General features: G+C 35.3%; 1 protein-coding gene across 2 annotated transcripts in view; it reads right to left on the reverse strand.

Annotated features, from left to right (window-relative positions):
- The window catches only part of ITGBL1 (integrin subunit beta like 1), a 137058-nt gene that overhangs the window by 70853 nt on the left and 50954 nt on the right, over positions 1 to 15251 (reverse strand). Inside the window, exons 3-6 of one of the 2 annotated variants that reach the window (XM_416966.7) lie at positions 10388 to 10534; positions 7566 to 7688; positions 3627 to 3767; positions 886 to 1026 (exon numbers count right to left, since the gene is read on the reverse strand). In XM_416966.7, coding sequence (XP_416966.4) covers positions 886 to 1026; positions 3627 to 3767; positions 7566 to 7688; positions 10388 to 10534 — 552 coding nt within the window. The remainder of the gene's footprint in view (positions 1 to 885; positions 1027 to 3626; positions 3768 to 7565; positions 7689 to 10387; positions 10535 to 15251) is intronic. The other variant, XM_046900718.1, reaches the window with a different exon arrangement.

Below are 15251 nucleotides of genomic sequence, written 5' to 3' on the forward strand. Positions count from 1 at the left end.
GGTAGGTCAGATTGATGAGTGAACTTGATGATCTTAACTAGATGATTTTGAAGGTCTTTTCCTCAATGACTCTATGATCTTCCCTCACACTGTTCACATTGCTGTCATTCACTGGATACAGGACTTCAAAGCACTGATCTGATGCGCACTTGTCTATGCAGCTCTTTCTTGAAAATCATAGAAATATTCCTGTCATATCTCCATCTACCAATATTTGAAACTTAATATTGGCTTACATTACATTTATTAAACATACTCACTTATCAGTTCAAAGGGAGAAAATGGAAACAAGCATTCTACAAGCTGTCAGAGTAGTTGCTGGGCTACATGTCTTATTAAGCTCACAAGAATAATTTTTCATTACTTCAGTTATTTGTTTTCCTTGAAAAGTCTTCAAAGCCTCCATTTCTGTTGCTTGCTTGCATGTGTACCCACTGACAGGTTGCAAATTGGACATATGTTCTCTTATTTGGATATGCAATAACATATAAAATATGATCAAATTTAAATTGTCCCAATACAGGATATATATTTAAAAGCTTCAGAAGTTCTCCAATTTATCTTAGACTATGATGACGACAGTAATATTAGGAAGGAATTGTGAACCTAAAAGTAGTTCAAATTTATGGAGGAATAAAAGAAATTTTAAGAGAATTTTCAAATTAAAAATTAAAAAAGTGTCTCTTTTTATAATTTATTTTTTTACAGAGTTATGTGTTTGAGTTTAAAAGCCCATCCCACTAACACAAAGAAACAAAAACAGCTAAAGCTTGGTGCAATTAAAGCTAGGGAGAATGAGAATTGAAGAGAAGAGGAACAAGATCAGGTCAATTGGAGACTTTTATTGTAGAGCTACACATAGGTTCCTTTTTACATTTTTCTTACCTGAACAAAAGTCATCAGAATATCTATCATACACTGCTTTGCAGTTTCTTTCATCACACTCACAAGTATCTCCATGAATATCTCCCCAGTCACCAGTTGGGTCCACATCATGGCAGGTACATTCCCCACATACACATGTGCCTATGAAACAGAAAATAAAAGAGACAGGCATGGAAAATTAACTGAGTAATTTAGAGTATTCATAGTTTGGTTGCAAAACTTTTCACCTACTAATTTTCTGCTTTCATGGGAGTGTAATGACAAAGCTGCAAATGTTAATCATGAGTGTATGTTCAACTTCTATGATTTACAATTCTTTGTGATTAGTTAGTAGTAATACTTCATACAGGCAAGTTGGCTTCAAGTTCCTTTCTGCTGGAGAGCCTCATTAGGAGTCAACAAAAAACGTAGTAAACAGAACAGTAGAAAATCTTTGACATCAACATTAATTTGCCCTGACACTAATAAGAATATAAATCAATGCTGTTTAAATGATTTGGTCTTAGGTAAGTTGGATAAATAGTGAATGAAAAAACATAAAAATTTAAACTAGAAAAAAAATCCAAATTGTAATCCAGCTGAAAATGAGTGGGAAGTCAAACTTTACCTAACAAGAATATACCAGCACTGGTCTACATAAAAATATTTTTTTCACTTTTTCCAAGACAGTGTTTGTGGCCACACCCTGTTGTTCACAATAGGGAGGAAAATGTTGTACATGACAGATACTTATTTGGCATAGCCTTACTGGTATACAGAGAACGTACTGATTTAGGTAAAGTCAGAACACACATACAGTTTCCTTATTCAGAATTTTAAATATGCTTTTGCTGAGAGGTCAGCAGGTACAAAGCAGCAGCCTAACCATATAGATGTATGCAGTCCATTTCCTGGACAGCAACTACACTTTTCTGCTATTCCACCAATGCCGTTGTTTTCTCATTCAGATTACTTTGAACAATATAATATATTTGAGGAGAACAGGACAGAATGGTCAACATGTGTACTATCTCTAAAAGAGAAGGACTGCACAACTGTAAGAATGACTGTCATACAAAGCTTGTCGAGCGCTAAAGCCACCAGAACAGCTTTCAAGAAATTTGCAACAGATTATTGATTATTTCACAAGTCAGTGACCTTACTGAAGGAGGGAGAAAAAGACAAAACAAAACCATAAAGTGAAGAAATACTTCTGGAGAGTGATTTATCCTCACAAAAGCAACTTCAAAGTGAATTTGGATCAGGTGTCTTGGATACTAGAGTGCAAAGCACCATCCCATCAAAGTTTAAAAAATCTGAAGTTCACATCTGGTCTCAGATGGTCGACTAGACAGTTGGCGGAGAGATGCAAATGATTTACCCATTTTAGCACTGAGGTAAGCTAAACAGTGAGATACACTTCAATATGTAAATTTAGAATTGGAAAGACAAGATGAACTGTACTAATATGACAGTGTTTGTTAACACAGGAATCTAAGTAAATAGGACTAAAGAGAGTAGAAACACTGGAAAGCAACTTTATATAGCCTACATTTTTTAACATATGGATAAAATCACAAATAGATGAAAAATATATAAATATCATGTTAATGTATTTTTGTATAGAAGTTCGCAGCTTTTCAGAACACCAGCTATATTATTCAACTTCATTTTTTCTACGTATAATGTAAATTTAAAGAAATACTTGTGCATTAAAATGTCATACATATAATTTCAGATTTAATTTGACTAGAAATTATTTCCCCAGTGTGAATAAAATCTGAAACATTTCTATGTTTATTATTTCCAGAAATACAGAATTTTTTTTTAGTCCCAAGACTAAATGAGCCTACATGATCTCTGTATGTCAGCCAATCTTTCAATTTCCTCATAATTAAGAGAAAAGAGTTTTCTAAATGCTCTCAGGGTAATTAGATGTTCACATTAGAGCAGGTTCTATCAGTAGAGATGTTTTTAAGAAAAGTATCTATGAGACTTAAACTTATGTTCTACTTTTATTCTGTAATGTATATGGACAAAAAATAACATGCAGTTTTAACTCTTCCCTCAACAAAGCCAAACATAGTAGCTGGTAAATACTAATCTTATTTTGTGCTATGGGTTTTTTGTTTGTTTTTGTTTTTTTTTTCCTCCAAAAATGTCAGAATTAAACAGAATTATAAGGTAATAGTTAAAATTCTAAGACTTGATGCAAAGAAAATCTAACTTAGAATTATGTTGTGTTAAATCTACCCTTCCAACTCCATATGTGCTTCACAGCACTGTTACTGCACACTTCTTTGTTGTTCTTTCAAGTTGCGTTGGGATAAAAAAAGGCTTTGTGTCTTCATTTTCTCAAGTTGTGGGTCCTTATTGTACTTAAAGAGAAGACTGGCACACTGTTCTGTTGCTTGTAGGCACTGATCCATTCAAAGACAAGTATGCTAATATTTGATTTAGCAGGACAAGTCTCTTACCAGAGCTGGTGAACTGACAAGTTTTTCTGCTCAGTCTTACTACAGAAATGGAGGATGAAAAGAACTTTATTTTTTTGGGTTAGTTTCATCTAAAAATGAGTGTGTGTATAGAAACAGAGATATTCATCTACTCGCTTGGAAATACATACTCAGATTTAAATAAGAAGTGAGAACAAACTACAAATCATCGACAAACATGACCTACGTCCTATTGCAGTAAGTACATATTTTATAACAAAAGCAACTTATATGAATACGTGTAAAAGAAATGCATGAATGACACACCTCTATTACTGCAGATTTTGCCATCTGGAGATGTGCATCTTTTCTTGATCTCCCAAGGGGTGATGTCACACTGGAATTCACATTTATCTCCATGCCAACCAGCCTCACAGTAACAGTTTCCACAGTAACACTGTCCATGGCCTTAACCCAAAACAAATTTTATACAGTGAGAAAGTGGCAAGTTCATAAGAAGCATTAGCAATATAACTTTTGATATTTTTACTTTTAAAAACTTTCACTGCTGGACTGAGAATAAAAACAATTTGTAGACTGCATGTGTCTACTTCAAGGAAAACAAAAGATACCTGCTCTATACTTTTCAGCATGTTTTCATTTAATCACAGATTTCTCATCAATAAACACTGAGAAAAAAAGACTTTTTTTTTTTTTTTTGTATTTGCAATATATATATTTTTTTTTAACAGGTAAATTTGAAAGACAGTAAATGCGATAGTTAAAAGTTAAGCACATCTTTGAATATTAAGTTGGGACACACTTGCCCACAGTACTGTACTTATCTAACGAAGCCCTCTGCATTTTCAACTCTTCAGATATTTCCAAAAGAAGCAATTGATTTACTTCAAACTCTACACTGTGTGTGGCTTCTCTTTTTACCTAGCAAGAGCATTCTTGAAGATGGATAAATCAGATCATGAACAATAAGAATTAGTAAAATGAATGTTTTAAGTGTTCAAAAGTGTTTTTAACAAATCCATTTTCTCTTGGGAAGACACATGGGTCATCTGAGACTTCATGAAACAGACTACCAAACACTTTATTCCACTATGGCACTTCTACCACGTGTCTCAATGACAAAAACAAAATGAAACAAAACAAAACAAAAAAACATTTAAATACAGTTGCTGCAACTCTTACTAATCTTAAAGTAATACATTAATTTATTTACTAGAAGGACACAGCATCTTGTTCTTTTTCCTCTCAAGTACATTAAGCATAGTAGACCTGGTTATCTCCTTCAGAATATACTCAGCTGATATATATATAGTCATTAACTATTGGAGATTAAGTTTAGACCTGTGGGATACATTTTTTTCCTGTTTTTTAGAATTACACATAGAATTTTCGCTACAATTGTTAGCGAAACAATACAACTGTTATTGAAACAATAACAGAATACTCACATAGATAAGCAATCAATACAGTTTATAACACTGCATATTATCAATAGGTTGCTCTCTAACAGAAGACAAGAAAAGGGAAAAATGATGGAGTAAGTTAATTTAAGCTATTGGAAATTCTTGCAGATTAAAACATCTCCACTTCATCTTTCACTCACAGTTATATGCTCCCCAAATATGAACTAAATAATACAATTTGACTCTACCTCTTGCCCTTGACTGAAGATAAAGTTGCTTCATTAGAACACATAGCCTTAGAGAAAAAAAGATCAGGATCAGAATTTAATTTGCTAAAACTTTATGAAAAATATGCTGCAACTTGATTCCAAAGTTTGTGTAGCCTCAAATACCTAGTGAAACAGAAACAACCAAGTGGACGAAAAAAATTCAAATGAAAAGTTTGATATATTGTTGTAACTGTGCCTTGCCTAAGAAATGCTTTGCTTAAAAAAACAGTCCACTTGTGTAAAGCTTACAATGCATGTTCTCCATATCTAAGATTTGCATTGAAAGCTTTACAGGATAAAATTCCAGCTCACAGCTGCAGGCCTTAAAAATATGCGTATAAATATAAACTTCTGATTATTTATTAGTTTGATTTCTCCTGAGTTTGTCTTTTTGAAGACAATCGCAGTCTTCAAGACCTTCCTATAGCCAGAATGCTTCAAGGGAAATAAAGAGTATGTAGCTACTAAGTAGGTGCTGAGCACAGTATGAAAGCAGAACAGGCACCAATTAGGTTTACTCTCTGTATGGGAGCAACCAGGGACCACTTCTAGATAAGTACCGTTTGCCTGGGTTGGAACACCATTTCTTTTTTACTTCATAAATAAATCTGAATGATTACTATGATAGAAATCCTGTGGAAGGAAAGGATGAATAAAGATATTAAAGTAAACATCCGAGTGGGAGAGAGAAACCATAACCACACATGGGGGAAGGGTCTGTTTTTTTTCTGCTATAAAACTATGTGCTTTTGACCTTTCAGGTAATATGCTGTGCAATTTTTTCTGATTAAATACACAGTTATGTGCTGGAGAGGTTCATCTTAGAAAGCAAAGCAAAACCTAACACTCGTACACTAAGTGTATAAACTTTTCATCTTACAACAACCTAAGCAAGTAAAAGGTACCTGTATTTTTTTATTTTTATTTGATTTTTGTTTTGTAAGGTTCCAAATGTTACATAAGGTATAAAAGTTTTATGTTCTGATGAATTACACCGACCTGTTTGTCCATGTACATCAACATAGTTTGATATCTTTATACACATAAAACTATTTTTCTTAAAAGATACATATCTGATCTGTTTTGGAACATGCCAGTGGGTGAAACAAGATGAAATAAGTAGTGAGCTGGGGGTCAGCCTCTTCTCTTGTGTGACTAGTGATAGGACTAAAGGGAATGGCTTCAAGCTGCGCCAGGGAAGATTCAGGCTGGACATTAGGAAATACTACTTCTCTGAAAGGGTGATCAGGCACTGGAATGGGCTGTCCAGAGAGGTGGTAGAGTCACTGAGCCTGGTGGTGTTCAAAGAGCGTTTGGATGTTGTGTTGAGGGACATGGTTTAGCGAGAACCATTGGTGAAGGGTGAATGGTTGGACTGGATGATCCTGTGGGTCTTTTCCAACCTTAGCGATTCTATGATTCTATGATTAACAATGTCAATCAGCAGCAACACAGAGAGAAAAATTGACAAAAACTGCAGAAGAATTTACTGGAACTAAGTGACAAATTTGTATCACAGTTGGTACCATATCCATTTTTTACACGCTAACAAATGTAAATTGGATCCTTAACACTTAGATACTGTTGCCTTTCACCCATCTTATTTCAGGTAATTACCGTCCACTACTCATAGGTGTGGACTTTAGAGGACCTTCCTACACACTTTCATTTACAATCCCTACCTAATTCCATGGGGAAAAAAAATGTAGTTCCTGCTGCCATAAAGGACACATAAATAAATACCATTTATTTTGTTCTCTATGTAAGCATTAAGACAGATAAAGATTGTAGATTCAATTAGTCTGTCTTTTTACACACATATATATACAGAGCATACACTATTACCAGAGAATGTATATTCTAAGTGCTGTTCTGGGTACTCCCATATGCTCACAGACACCATGCATATGTATAGTTTGTGGAATATTTGTAGCAACTTTCATTTCAAAAACAAACCTCCATATTAACATATACAACAGCATTTGTAATGCTACAAAAGGTGTGTATTACACATTATTTAATTGCTAGGTTCCTAATTTATAGTGAAGTAAAAGCACCATTTGGATTTTGTTTGAACTTCTAACAGCAGAGTTCATCTTACTCTCTTGTGTTTTCTACCACAGATGAAGACTTTCTTCATTTATTCCTTTCATGTTTTATCTCCTGAATTGAGTTCTCATCTCACATTTATTCTCATTCCTTTCTAAATTTTGCTTTCTTGCCCAAAATTCGTAATAATCTCTTTTTCTTCACTATTTTTCTTCTGTTTTCTCCCTGACCTTCCCTCTCACTGTCATCCTAGCCACAAAACATTCACGTTACTTATTTTCTACCAAACACAGCTGCAGTAAGGTAAATTATCTTTTTCAAAAAGAGAAAGATGTCAAAGGATTTCTTCCTTCTCTATCCTCCTCTCTAGCTGTTTTTTGCATCTAAAATTCTAACTTAAAATTTGCTAGCAGTACTGTTCTAATTCATACATTCAATAAAAACACATTTTAAGTTCATGTAAAAATTTTATAACAGACTACCTCCATCTTCACCATTCTTAATGTACTAACTGAAACACATACCTGTACAAATCTCTTCGGTCTCATCATCTATGCATTCTCTGTCATCACATTCACAAAATTTGCCATAGACCAGTCCACTTCCTCCTGAGTTTACACATTTACACCTGCCACACTGACATGTACCTGCAAACATTTAAGTCATAACTCAGTGACTAGAATTTACGGAAAGAGTTTCATCACTCCATCAGTGACAGTGTATATTTCTGAGCAGACTAAAAACTAAAGAATATGTAACTAGATAATGAACGAAATGGAAGTAATCCATGTCAACAAGAAGTCTAATGTTGGTTCTAAATAGATACAATATTAAAGTGATTCACTCTTAATAACCAGCATCATATTTTACTGTGTAAAATTCACTCCTAGGATTGTCTGTCTTAATTCATATACTTGAGGCATTAAATTAGCTTTTAAAATTATATTTTCTGCCAACTAAGAGGAAAAAAAGTGCTTAGTCATCTTCTCAAGAATAAAACCTGATTTTGCCCAGCTGCACAGTCAACTTAGATGAGAGTCAGAGTTTTGCTACTGAGGACCTGAAAATATGTTTGCATAATTTCAGAAAGTTTAATGGCACTCTAGTCACCAGCCTCCTTTTATGCTTATTATATGAGGAATAGAATTTAAAAATCTTAAGACTCTATCTAGAAAGTGATTAGTGCACCAATATACTAGACAAGCTAATTGCAAAAAGTGGGATGGATTTGTTTGACCCGTGTCTCCCTCGATTTAAGTACCTCCAAGACCCCTGAATTCTTTAAAACCACAGAGAGTTGAATCCTCTCAGAACATAAGCCACAGCAGAAAACTTTCTGACATATTACAAACACAGAGAGCTCAGAGGATGCAAAACATGGAAATGGGTTTTTAAGCAGATCTTTCTTCTGTCACCTCTGGCCTGGTCATGTTTGCTTCTTCGTCTTTCATATAGGGTTGCTCCCTAAACTCAGTGGCTGTCTCTCTATGGTCCACCATCTCAAACACAAAAGTTTTGTTTTATTGCTCCAAGGGAAGTAGCAATCCCCCCTTTTCCCTCAGAGAGACAGGTCAAACCAAAGAACTGCCTTCTCAGTATTTTTTGCTTTGGAAAATGGTGCATAACTGTCCTGGTCTCAGCTGGAACAGAGGTGATTTCCTTCAGAGTGTCCAGTATGATACTATGTTTTGAAAAAACAATATTGATAACAAACTAATGTCTTTGTTCAGTTGTTGCTGAGCAGTGCTGCACAGAGCCAAGGATGTTTTAACTTCACATGCTGCCCCGCCAGTGAGGAGCTGGAGGTGCACAAAGAGGGGAGGAAGAATGACACAACCAGGACAGCTACACAACAGGTATTCCATGACATACAGTGTCATGCAAAGACTGTAAAACTGGGGGCAGCTGGCCAGGAGAGGAATCCGCTGCTTTAGGACTGGCAGAAAATCAGTTGGCGAGTCGTGAGCACTTACATTGTACATCACTTGTTCTGTAAATATATAATTAGCATTACTATCACTTTTCCTTTCCTTATCTGTTTTAGTAAACAGTTTTTATCTCCGCCTATGATTTCTACCTTTTTTTCCCCCACTGGGAGGGGTGGGAATGAGCAAATAGCCATGAAGTGCTGAGTTGCCTGCCCACTTAAGTTGCAAAATTAAAAATATCAGAAAAGAGAACTACTGTACCAGAAAGGTGAATATGAAAATACTCCATTAAATGGTTCAGTAAATTTTCCACAACAGTTTCTTGATAATCATTGCCACAGCTTTGGCTGGCTATGAGGTAACCACCCAGCTCTCTTTCACTCCTTCTTCAGCACAACGGGGAGAAAATACAATGAGCAAGCTTCTCAATCAAGTTAAGGACAGAGAGATCACTCATCAATTACCATCACAGGTAAAAAAGGCTTAGCTTTGGGAAGATTAATTTAATTTGTTGTCAATCAATAATGGAATAGGTTAGTAAGAAATAAAAACAAAACTAAATAGAGCCTTAAAGTCTACTCCTGCAGGGGCTCCCCATGGGCTGTGACCTCCTTCAGGTGCCATCCACTGATGCACTGCTGGCTCCTCCATGGCTACATGGGGAGATCTGCTCCATGTGGTGCCTGTGGGCTGCAAGGGGACAGCCTGCACCACTGTGGGCCACTCCTGGGCTGCAGAGAACTTCTCCTTCATGTCTGAATCACCTCCTGCCCTCCTTCTGCACTGACCTCGGTACCTGCAGGGCTGCTCTCTTGCATTTCTCACTCTTCTCTTCCAGCTGCTGTTGTGCAGAAGTTTTTCCCTTCCTTAAATTTGCTCTCCCAAAGCACATCCAACATCATTCATCACTCATGGCTCTGCTCTGACATGGGGCAGCTGCTGGGCTCTGCTCACAAGAGCCACCCTTACATCCCCACGTTTCCAAGACTTTGCTATGTAAACAAAGTATGAGCTCAAAAGTTCTCAAAAAATTGCATAGCTTATAAACACTCTGAAAAAAAATACTTGAAATTGTGATGTCTGCACTATACTAACACACAGACACGCAAAAAACTCACTTTTTGTATCAATGCCATAAATTCAACTTACTGATGGGCAGAATACCTGACACAGAGGCACTTTCATCAACCTGAAGCTATGTATAAACTATAGTTCTAAAGTAAGCATGATGAATAACTGCACACCATATGCACAGAAATGAGCCTATAAGAAAACTGAGCATTTAAATATTTGTACAGTTTTTCTCAGTCTCCTGGAACATATTCTACAAAATTCTTAATTAGATAAGAAATCAGTGATGCTTAAGATAATACACAGAGAACTTCCTAAGCCATCGAAACAAACAGAAGACATCTTACCTGCACCAGAGCAGATGATATCTTGAGAATTCTTACACATTTCATTGCTTTTCTTCCGTGTAAGATTGCAAGTAGTTGGATACTGACAAGCTTCACCATACCAGCCTTCATCACATTTGCACTTCCCACAGTCACACTTTCCATGGCCTAGCAGTGGAAGGAAAGAGTGTGTCAAGTCTTTTTTTCTCATTCAGAAAGTAATATTTTTGAATCCATTTTTTAGAAGTAGATTCCATCAATTATAGATTTAAATGATTCAATTAACATCATTCATATGAATATATAAATAGATATGAATAAATATGAAATGTTAAAATATGACAGTGAAATATTAAATGTGTAGAGACACCTGAAATCACAATGACTTTGAAGTCTAGTGTATGTCTAATGAAGTCTAATTTTGATACATTTTCAAAAAATATTTACTTTATGTTTGAATAAAGAGCTAGAACATCCTGTATGAAGAGTGGTCTTTCTAATTACTTTCACCTCTTTCTCGTTTCCACATTTCTCTACTCTTAAACAATTGACATAATAAAACTGGAGGTTCAGAGACTCCATCCAACCCTTTGGCCAACCGTTGGCAACGGACAGCCAGAAACTTCATCCTGAGGACACTGGAATTAGCTTTAGTGACACAAATCATGAAGAGGTGCATGGAGAGGTCCAGAAACAGTGACAAACAGTAACTCCCTCATGCAATAGAAACAGCAGATCCCACCTCTACTGAAAGGTGAAAATCTTTTTTTATGAAGCCTCCTCTAGCTAGTGGTTCCTCCAGCTTTCACCCATCTACTTAGAATCCATTTGGTTGTTGCTGTAAAACTGAATTTTGCATTTAAATGGTGACAGTATATTGGGAATGTAGCATGTTTTAATACTCACAGAACTGTATTTACTTACAATTATTTGCCAAATGTGAAGTGTCGTAAGGAACAAATACAGCTGCTTAATGGTATCTTGTTTTTTGACTAAATGAATAGTACATTGCTTAAAATTTGTAATGTATCTAATAGCACGAAGAACAATAAAGTTTTTATGAATTCTTTTCTTTAAATATAGTGAAATGCACAGACTACGTGACAATTTAGACTGTTTATGTTGTACATTATCACCTTCCACATTAAATTTTGGTGCAATTTTCTGTTTCTTAATACTTTAGGCATTCTTTTACAATTTTTTGTTAAAAAAAGAAAAAGGTTTGTAAATACTTTAAAAAAAAAGTATTTCATTATAAAATAAAAAGCAATTTAAATTGTATCCACTTAACTGAAGTAAATTATCTTTCAATCGCTACATCTGTTTTAAATGCCCTTGTTACCTGCAGAGTCAACTGCCTGAAAATGGAAGCCCAGCCTGCTGCTAATGAGAAGGAACTGAAGTAACTACTGTAAGTGAAACATTTTGAAGAGGAAAAGGAGTATCTCTTGTTTCTCCACAACTGTTTGCCATCCAAGATGGCCCTAAGATGAGATACAAATCAATAGCTGGAAAAAAACATAGTGGAAGAACACATGAGAAAATCAAGCTTATTCTTGTCTTAAAACAGGAGCTGCCACCTTGTTAAATTTTTTTTTAATAACTCTCTGTCGATAAAAGAGAGAGAGAAAAAAAAGAGTAGAATGTAAAATATATAATAAAAATCTACTCTTGTGATTACTCCGCTTCACTGACAGGCAGCTGCATAAGCCATTCTGGAAAATTGAGATAAGTCCTCAGGTAACTGAAAAAAACCTAAAGATACAACTATCTCCCCATATTTTACTTCTTTCCAAGGATTACTTATCACAGCGACTTTCCATTTTCCATGTTAGACACTCCTGTGATTCAACAGCTTGATACCCACTGATGAAAATGAAAAAAAGAGATGATTTAATAAAAGCAGAACAGATTTTCCTGTTCCCATTCCTAAATGACAGAGTAAGGCAGAAGCCACTGCTGGTTAGTACTGTAGGTCCAGCAGCAGTAATCTCTCTATTAGAATGTTGCTAATATAAAAGGTGATGAATAAAGGAAAAAATAATGTAACTTTCATTTATACAGCCGCTTAAAGAAAATAAGTAAGAGATATCCATGAGAATAGACATGCAACGTAGATTTTGGCTTTATTCAACAAGAATTAATGAAACTAACAAAAATTAATGAAATCAAACTGAGAGGAATAATAAATCTCTTGCATTCGACTGAAAACTGCTATAAGGAATTTAACTCGTGAATTTGTGTAATTGTATTCCTGATTTTCATATTGATCACTAACTTAAAATAACCTAATTTTCCTCATTTGAAAGTTTTTTAGGTCTGTAAAACAGTGACAATATTCTACTAAAAATAGAATTGGGTGAGAGGACTATACTGCACTGTAGAAGGTGATCAATCTACCTGCAATATTTTGTGTTACTTCCTGCACCTTTCCTGTCATATAAATGATGCAGTAGGTAATGCAAGTCAGCAGCCACAATAATCCTCTACTAATTTACTCTCCACTTTCAGCATGCACCAACAATACCATTCTTCCTTGTGGCAAAAATAAGGATGTGATGAACTGTTAATCATATATGCTATGGGCTGTAAGAATATTCAGATGGATACAGAAGTTTTCTAATGGTTTCAGATTCTTTTCACAAAAGTTTGTGTAGGATCTCTTTTGTTGCGTATAGATTTCTGTTTTAAATGAAAAGGTATGAAATGTTAAATAAGGAGTAAATAGCAGCACGAAAGCTGTGAATTAACATTGTAACTTTCTAGAGGGTAAATTCTACTATCAAGAGTGAGACTGGGGTATCTGGGGATGTGCCACACAAAAGAAAAGTGAAGAAAAGTGAGCTACAAGATCTTATTAAATAGTTGGTCAAGAAAGGGTCAGAAAAGTGATGACACATTTGCTCAATTTTACAAAAATTGCTACAACATAAATATGAAGCATAAATAAATTAGAATTTAACTTAAAAATAGAGAATATGGGAAATAATGAAGTCTAAGAGATGTTCTAGAATTTCTTGAAGAAAAAGACCGTGGCTGTGGGCTGTAAAAATATCAGATTCAAACATGTGGAAAAACCTTTCATAACAAAGGGCTTCATTTCTAAATGGATGAGTAATCACCTCAGAGAGTATATCTGGAGCACACAGGGAGCTCATAGCGTGGAAAATGAAACTAATATGCAAGGAAAACTGTCTGATGTCAGAAAATATATGGAGGAAGCAAGAACAGAAAATTTTAGGCAGGGTCAGATCTTGCAAAATTGCAAGCACTAAAATGTACTTTCATCATTCAAATAAAAAGAAAATAGGAAAAAAAAAAAGACTTCACAAAGCAGCAAACATAATTAAGATCACAGATAATTTACAGACAGTCCAAAATGAAATTAATATGGAGATGTTGACTACAGTTGTAAATGCACTGCAGCTAGTGATACAGACTACGGAAATGAAAATTAATTATCAGAGATGAGGACAAAACAAAGACATGAAATTGTTTTCAATGAAGTGTCTAGACCATGATAGTGAGACGCCATATCTTCACTCCAGAGTACTTGCAATACTCGCATGTGAAAGGCCAGTTTAATAACAAAGACTTTTAATGAATCTAACAGACTGTCAATCAAATGTCTGAGAAATAACAATAACAACAAACTCTAACTCTTTTTTTTTTCCTTTAAGAAAAAGGAATGTATGTGATTCAGGCAATCAAAAAAAAAAAGTTGCTGACCTCATCTGGTCCGTTAAAAGAATTTGAAACAAACTGTGAAGCATTGCACAACCAGAGATATTGAAGTAGTGAGAAATGGAATAAAAACAATAACAGCTTTATCCCAAATAGACTACGTTAAGTTTACCTGGCATCTGTCTTTATAAGATTACTGATATTTCAAGAGAAGGAACACAGGAATGGTCTGAATATATTCACCAAATACAATACTAATAGGGAAAAATTAAATCATTCTGGATAAGGTACGCTAGAAAAGTGTAGGGATCGCAACTTGATTTAAGGGAAGGAAACAACATTAAGATGAACACTGTAGTACTAGAACAGTGATATTTCAGATAATGTTTTTGGAATTAAACATATTTTTTAATGATGTTGGTACAAAAATCCACTGTATGCTAACAACATTTGCCAGTGGCCAAATGATCTAAGATCTCTGTAAAAAAGTGAAGATGGAAAATCATACAGAGTGAACTGGGCTGACAGCCTGAAGGACTGAAGTAATAAAAGTGGATTTAAATTAGAGTTATAGAGCACAAGGTCATGCACAGAGACAAGGAAGGGATACCATAGGCTAAGTCTTCCCTATTGGAAACAGCAAGAAGAACCTGAGAATATACTCATGTCAGCTGTAGAAAGAAAGTGTGACTAAGTCTTTCGCCAAAATAGTCTCAGACATACACACTGAAGACATATCAATAGGGGCAGAAAATGATCGCAAACCATGAAAATCCTACACATTTGTATATTGAACAAACGGATCCAAGTTATACTCAAAAATTACCATTAGGTCTCTAAACTTCAGAAGAATAAGTGAAGTTTTTCAGGCAAATACTTGTGGAATTTTAACCACTTACAAGATTGCAACAGAAACATAGAATCATCAAATACACTGAATTGGTAGGGACTCTCGAGGATCAACAAGTTCAACTTCTGGCTCTGCACAGGACCATGCAGAATTCGAATCTTATGTGACCAGTTCCTTAGGAAGCCTGTTCCATACCTGACCACTCTTTGGTGAAGAGCCTTTTCCTAAACCTCAACCTGATCGTGCTCCCCTGACACAGCTCCATGGTGATCCCTCCAGTCCAATCATTTTCACCAGAGAGCAGAGCTCAGCACTGCACCCCCACTCCTCTTGCGAGGGGCTGGTAGCCAT

The sequence above is a fragment of the Gallus gallus genome, chromosome 1 (genome assembly GCF_016699485.2).
Source record: "Gallus gallus isolate bGalGal1 chromosome 1, bGalGal1.mat.broiler.GRCg7b, whole genome shotgun sequence".
Classification (NCBI taxonomy): domain Eukaryota; kingdom Metazoa; phylum Chordata; class Aves; order Galliformes; family Phasianidae; genus Gallus; species Gallus gallus.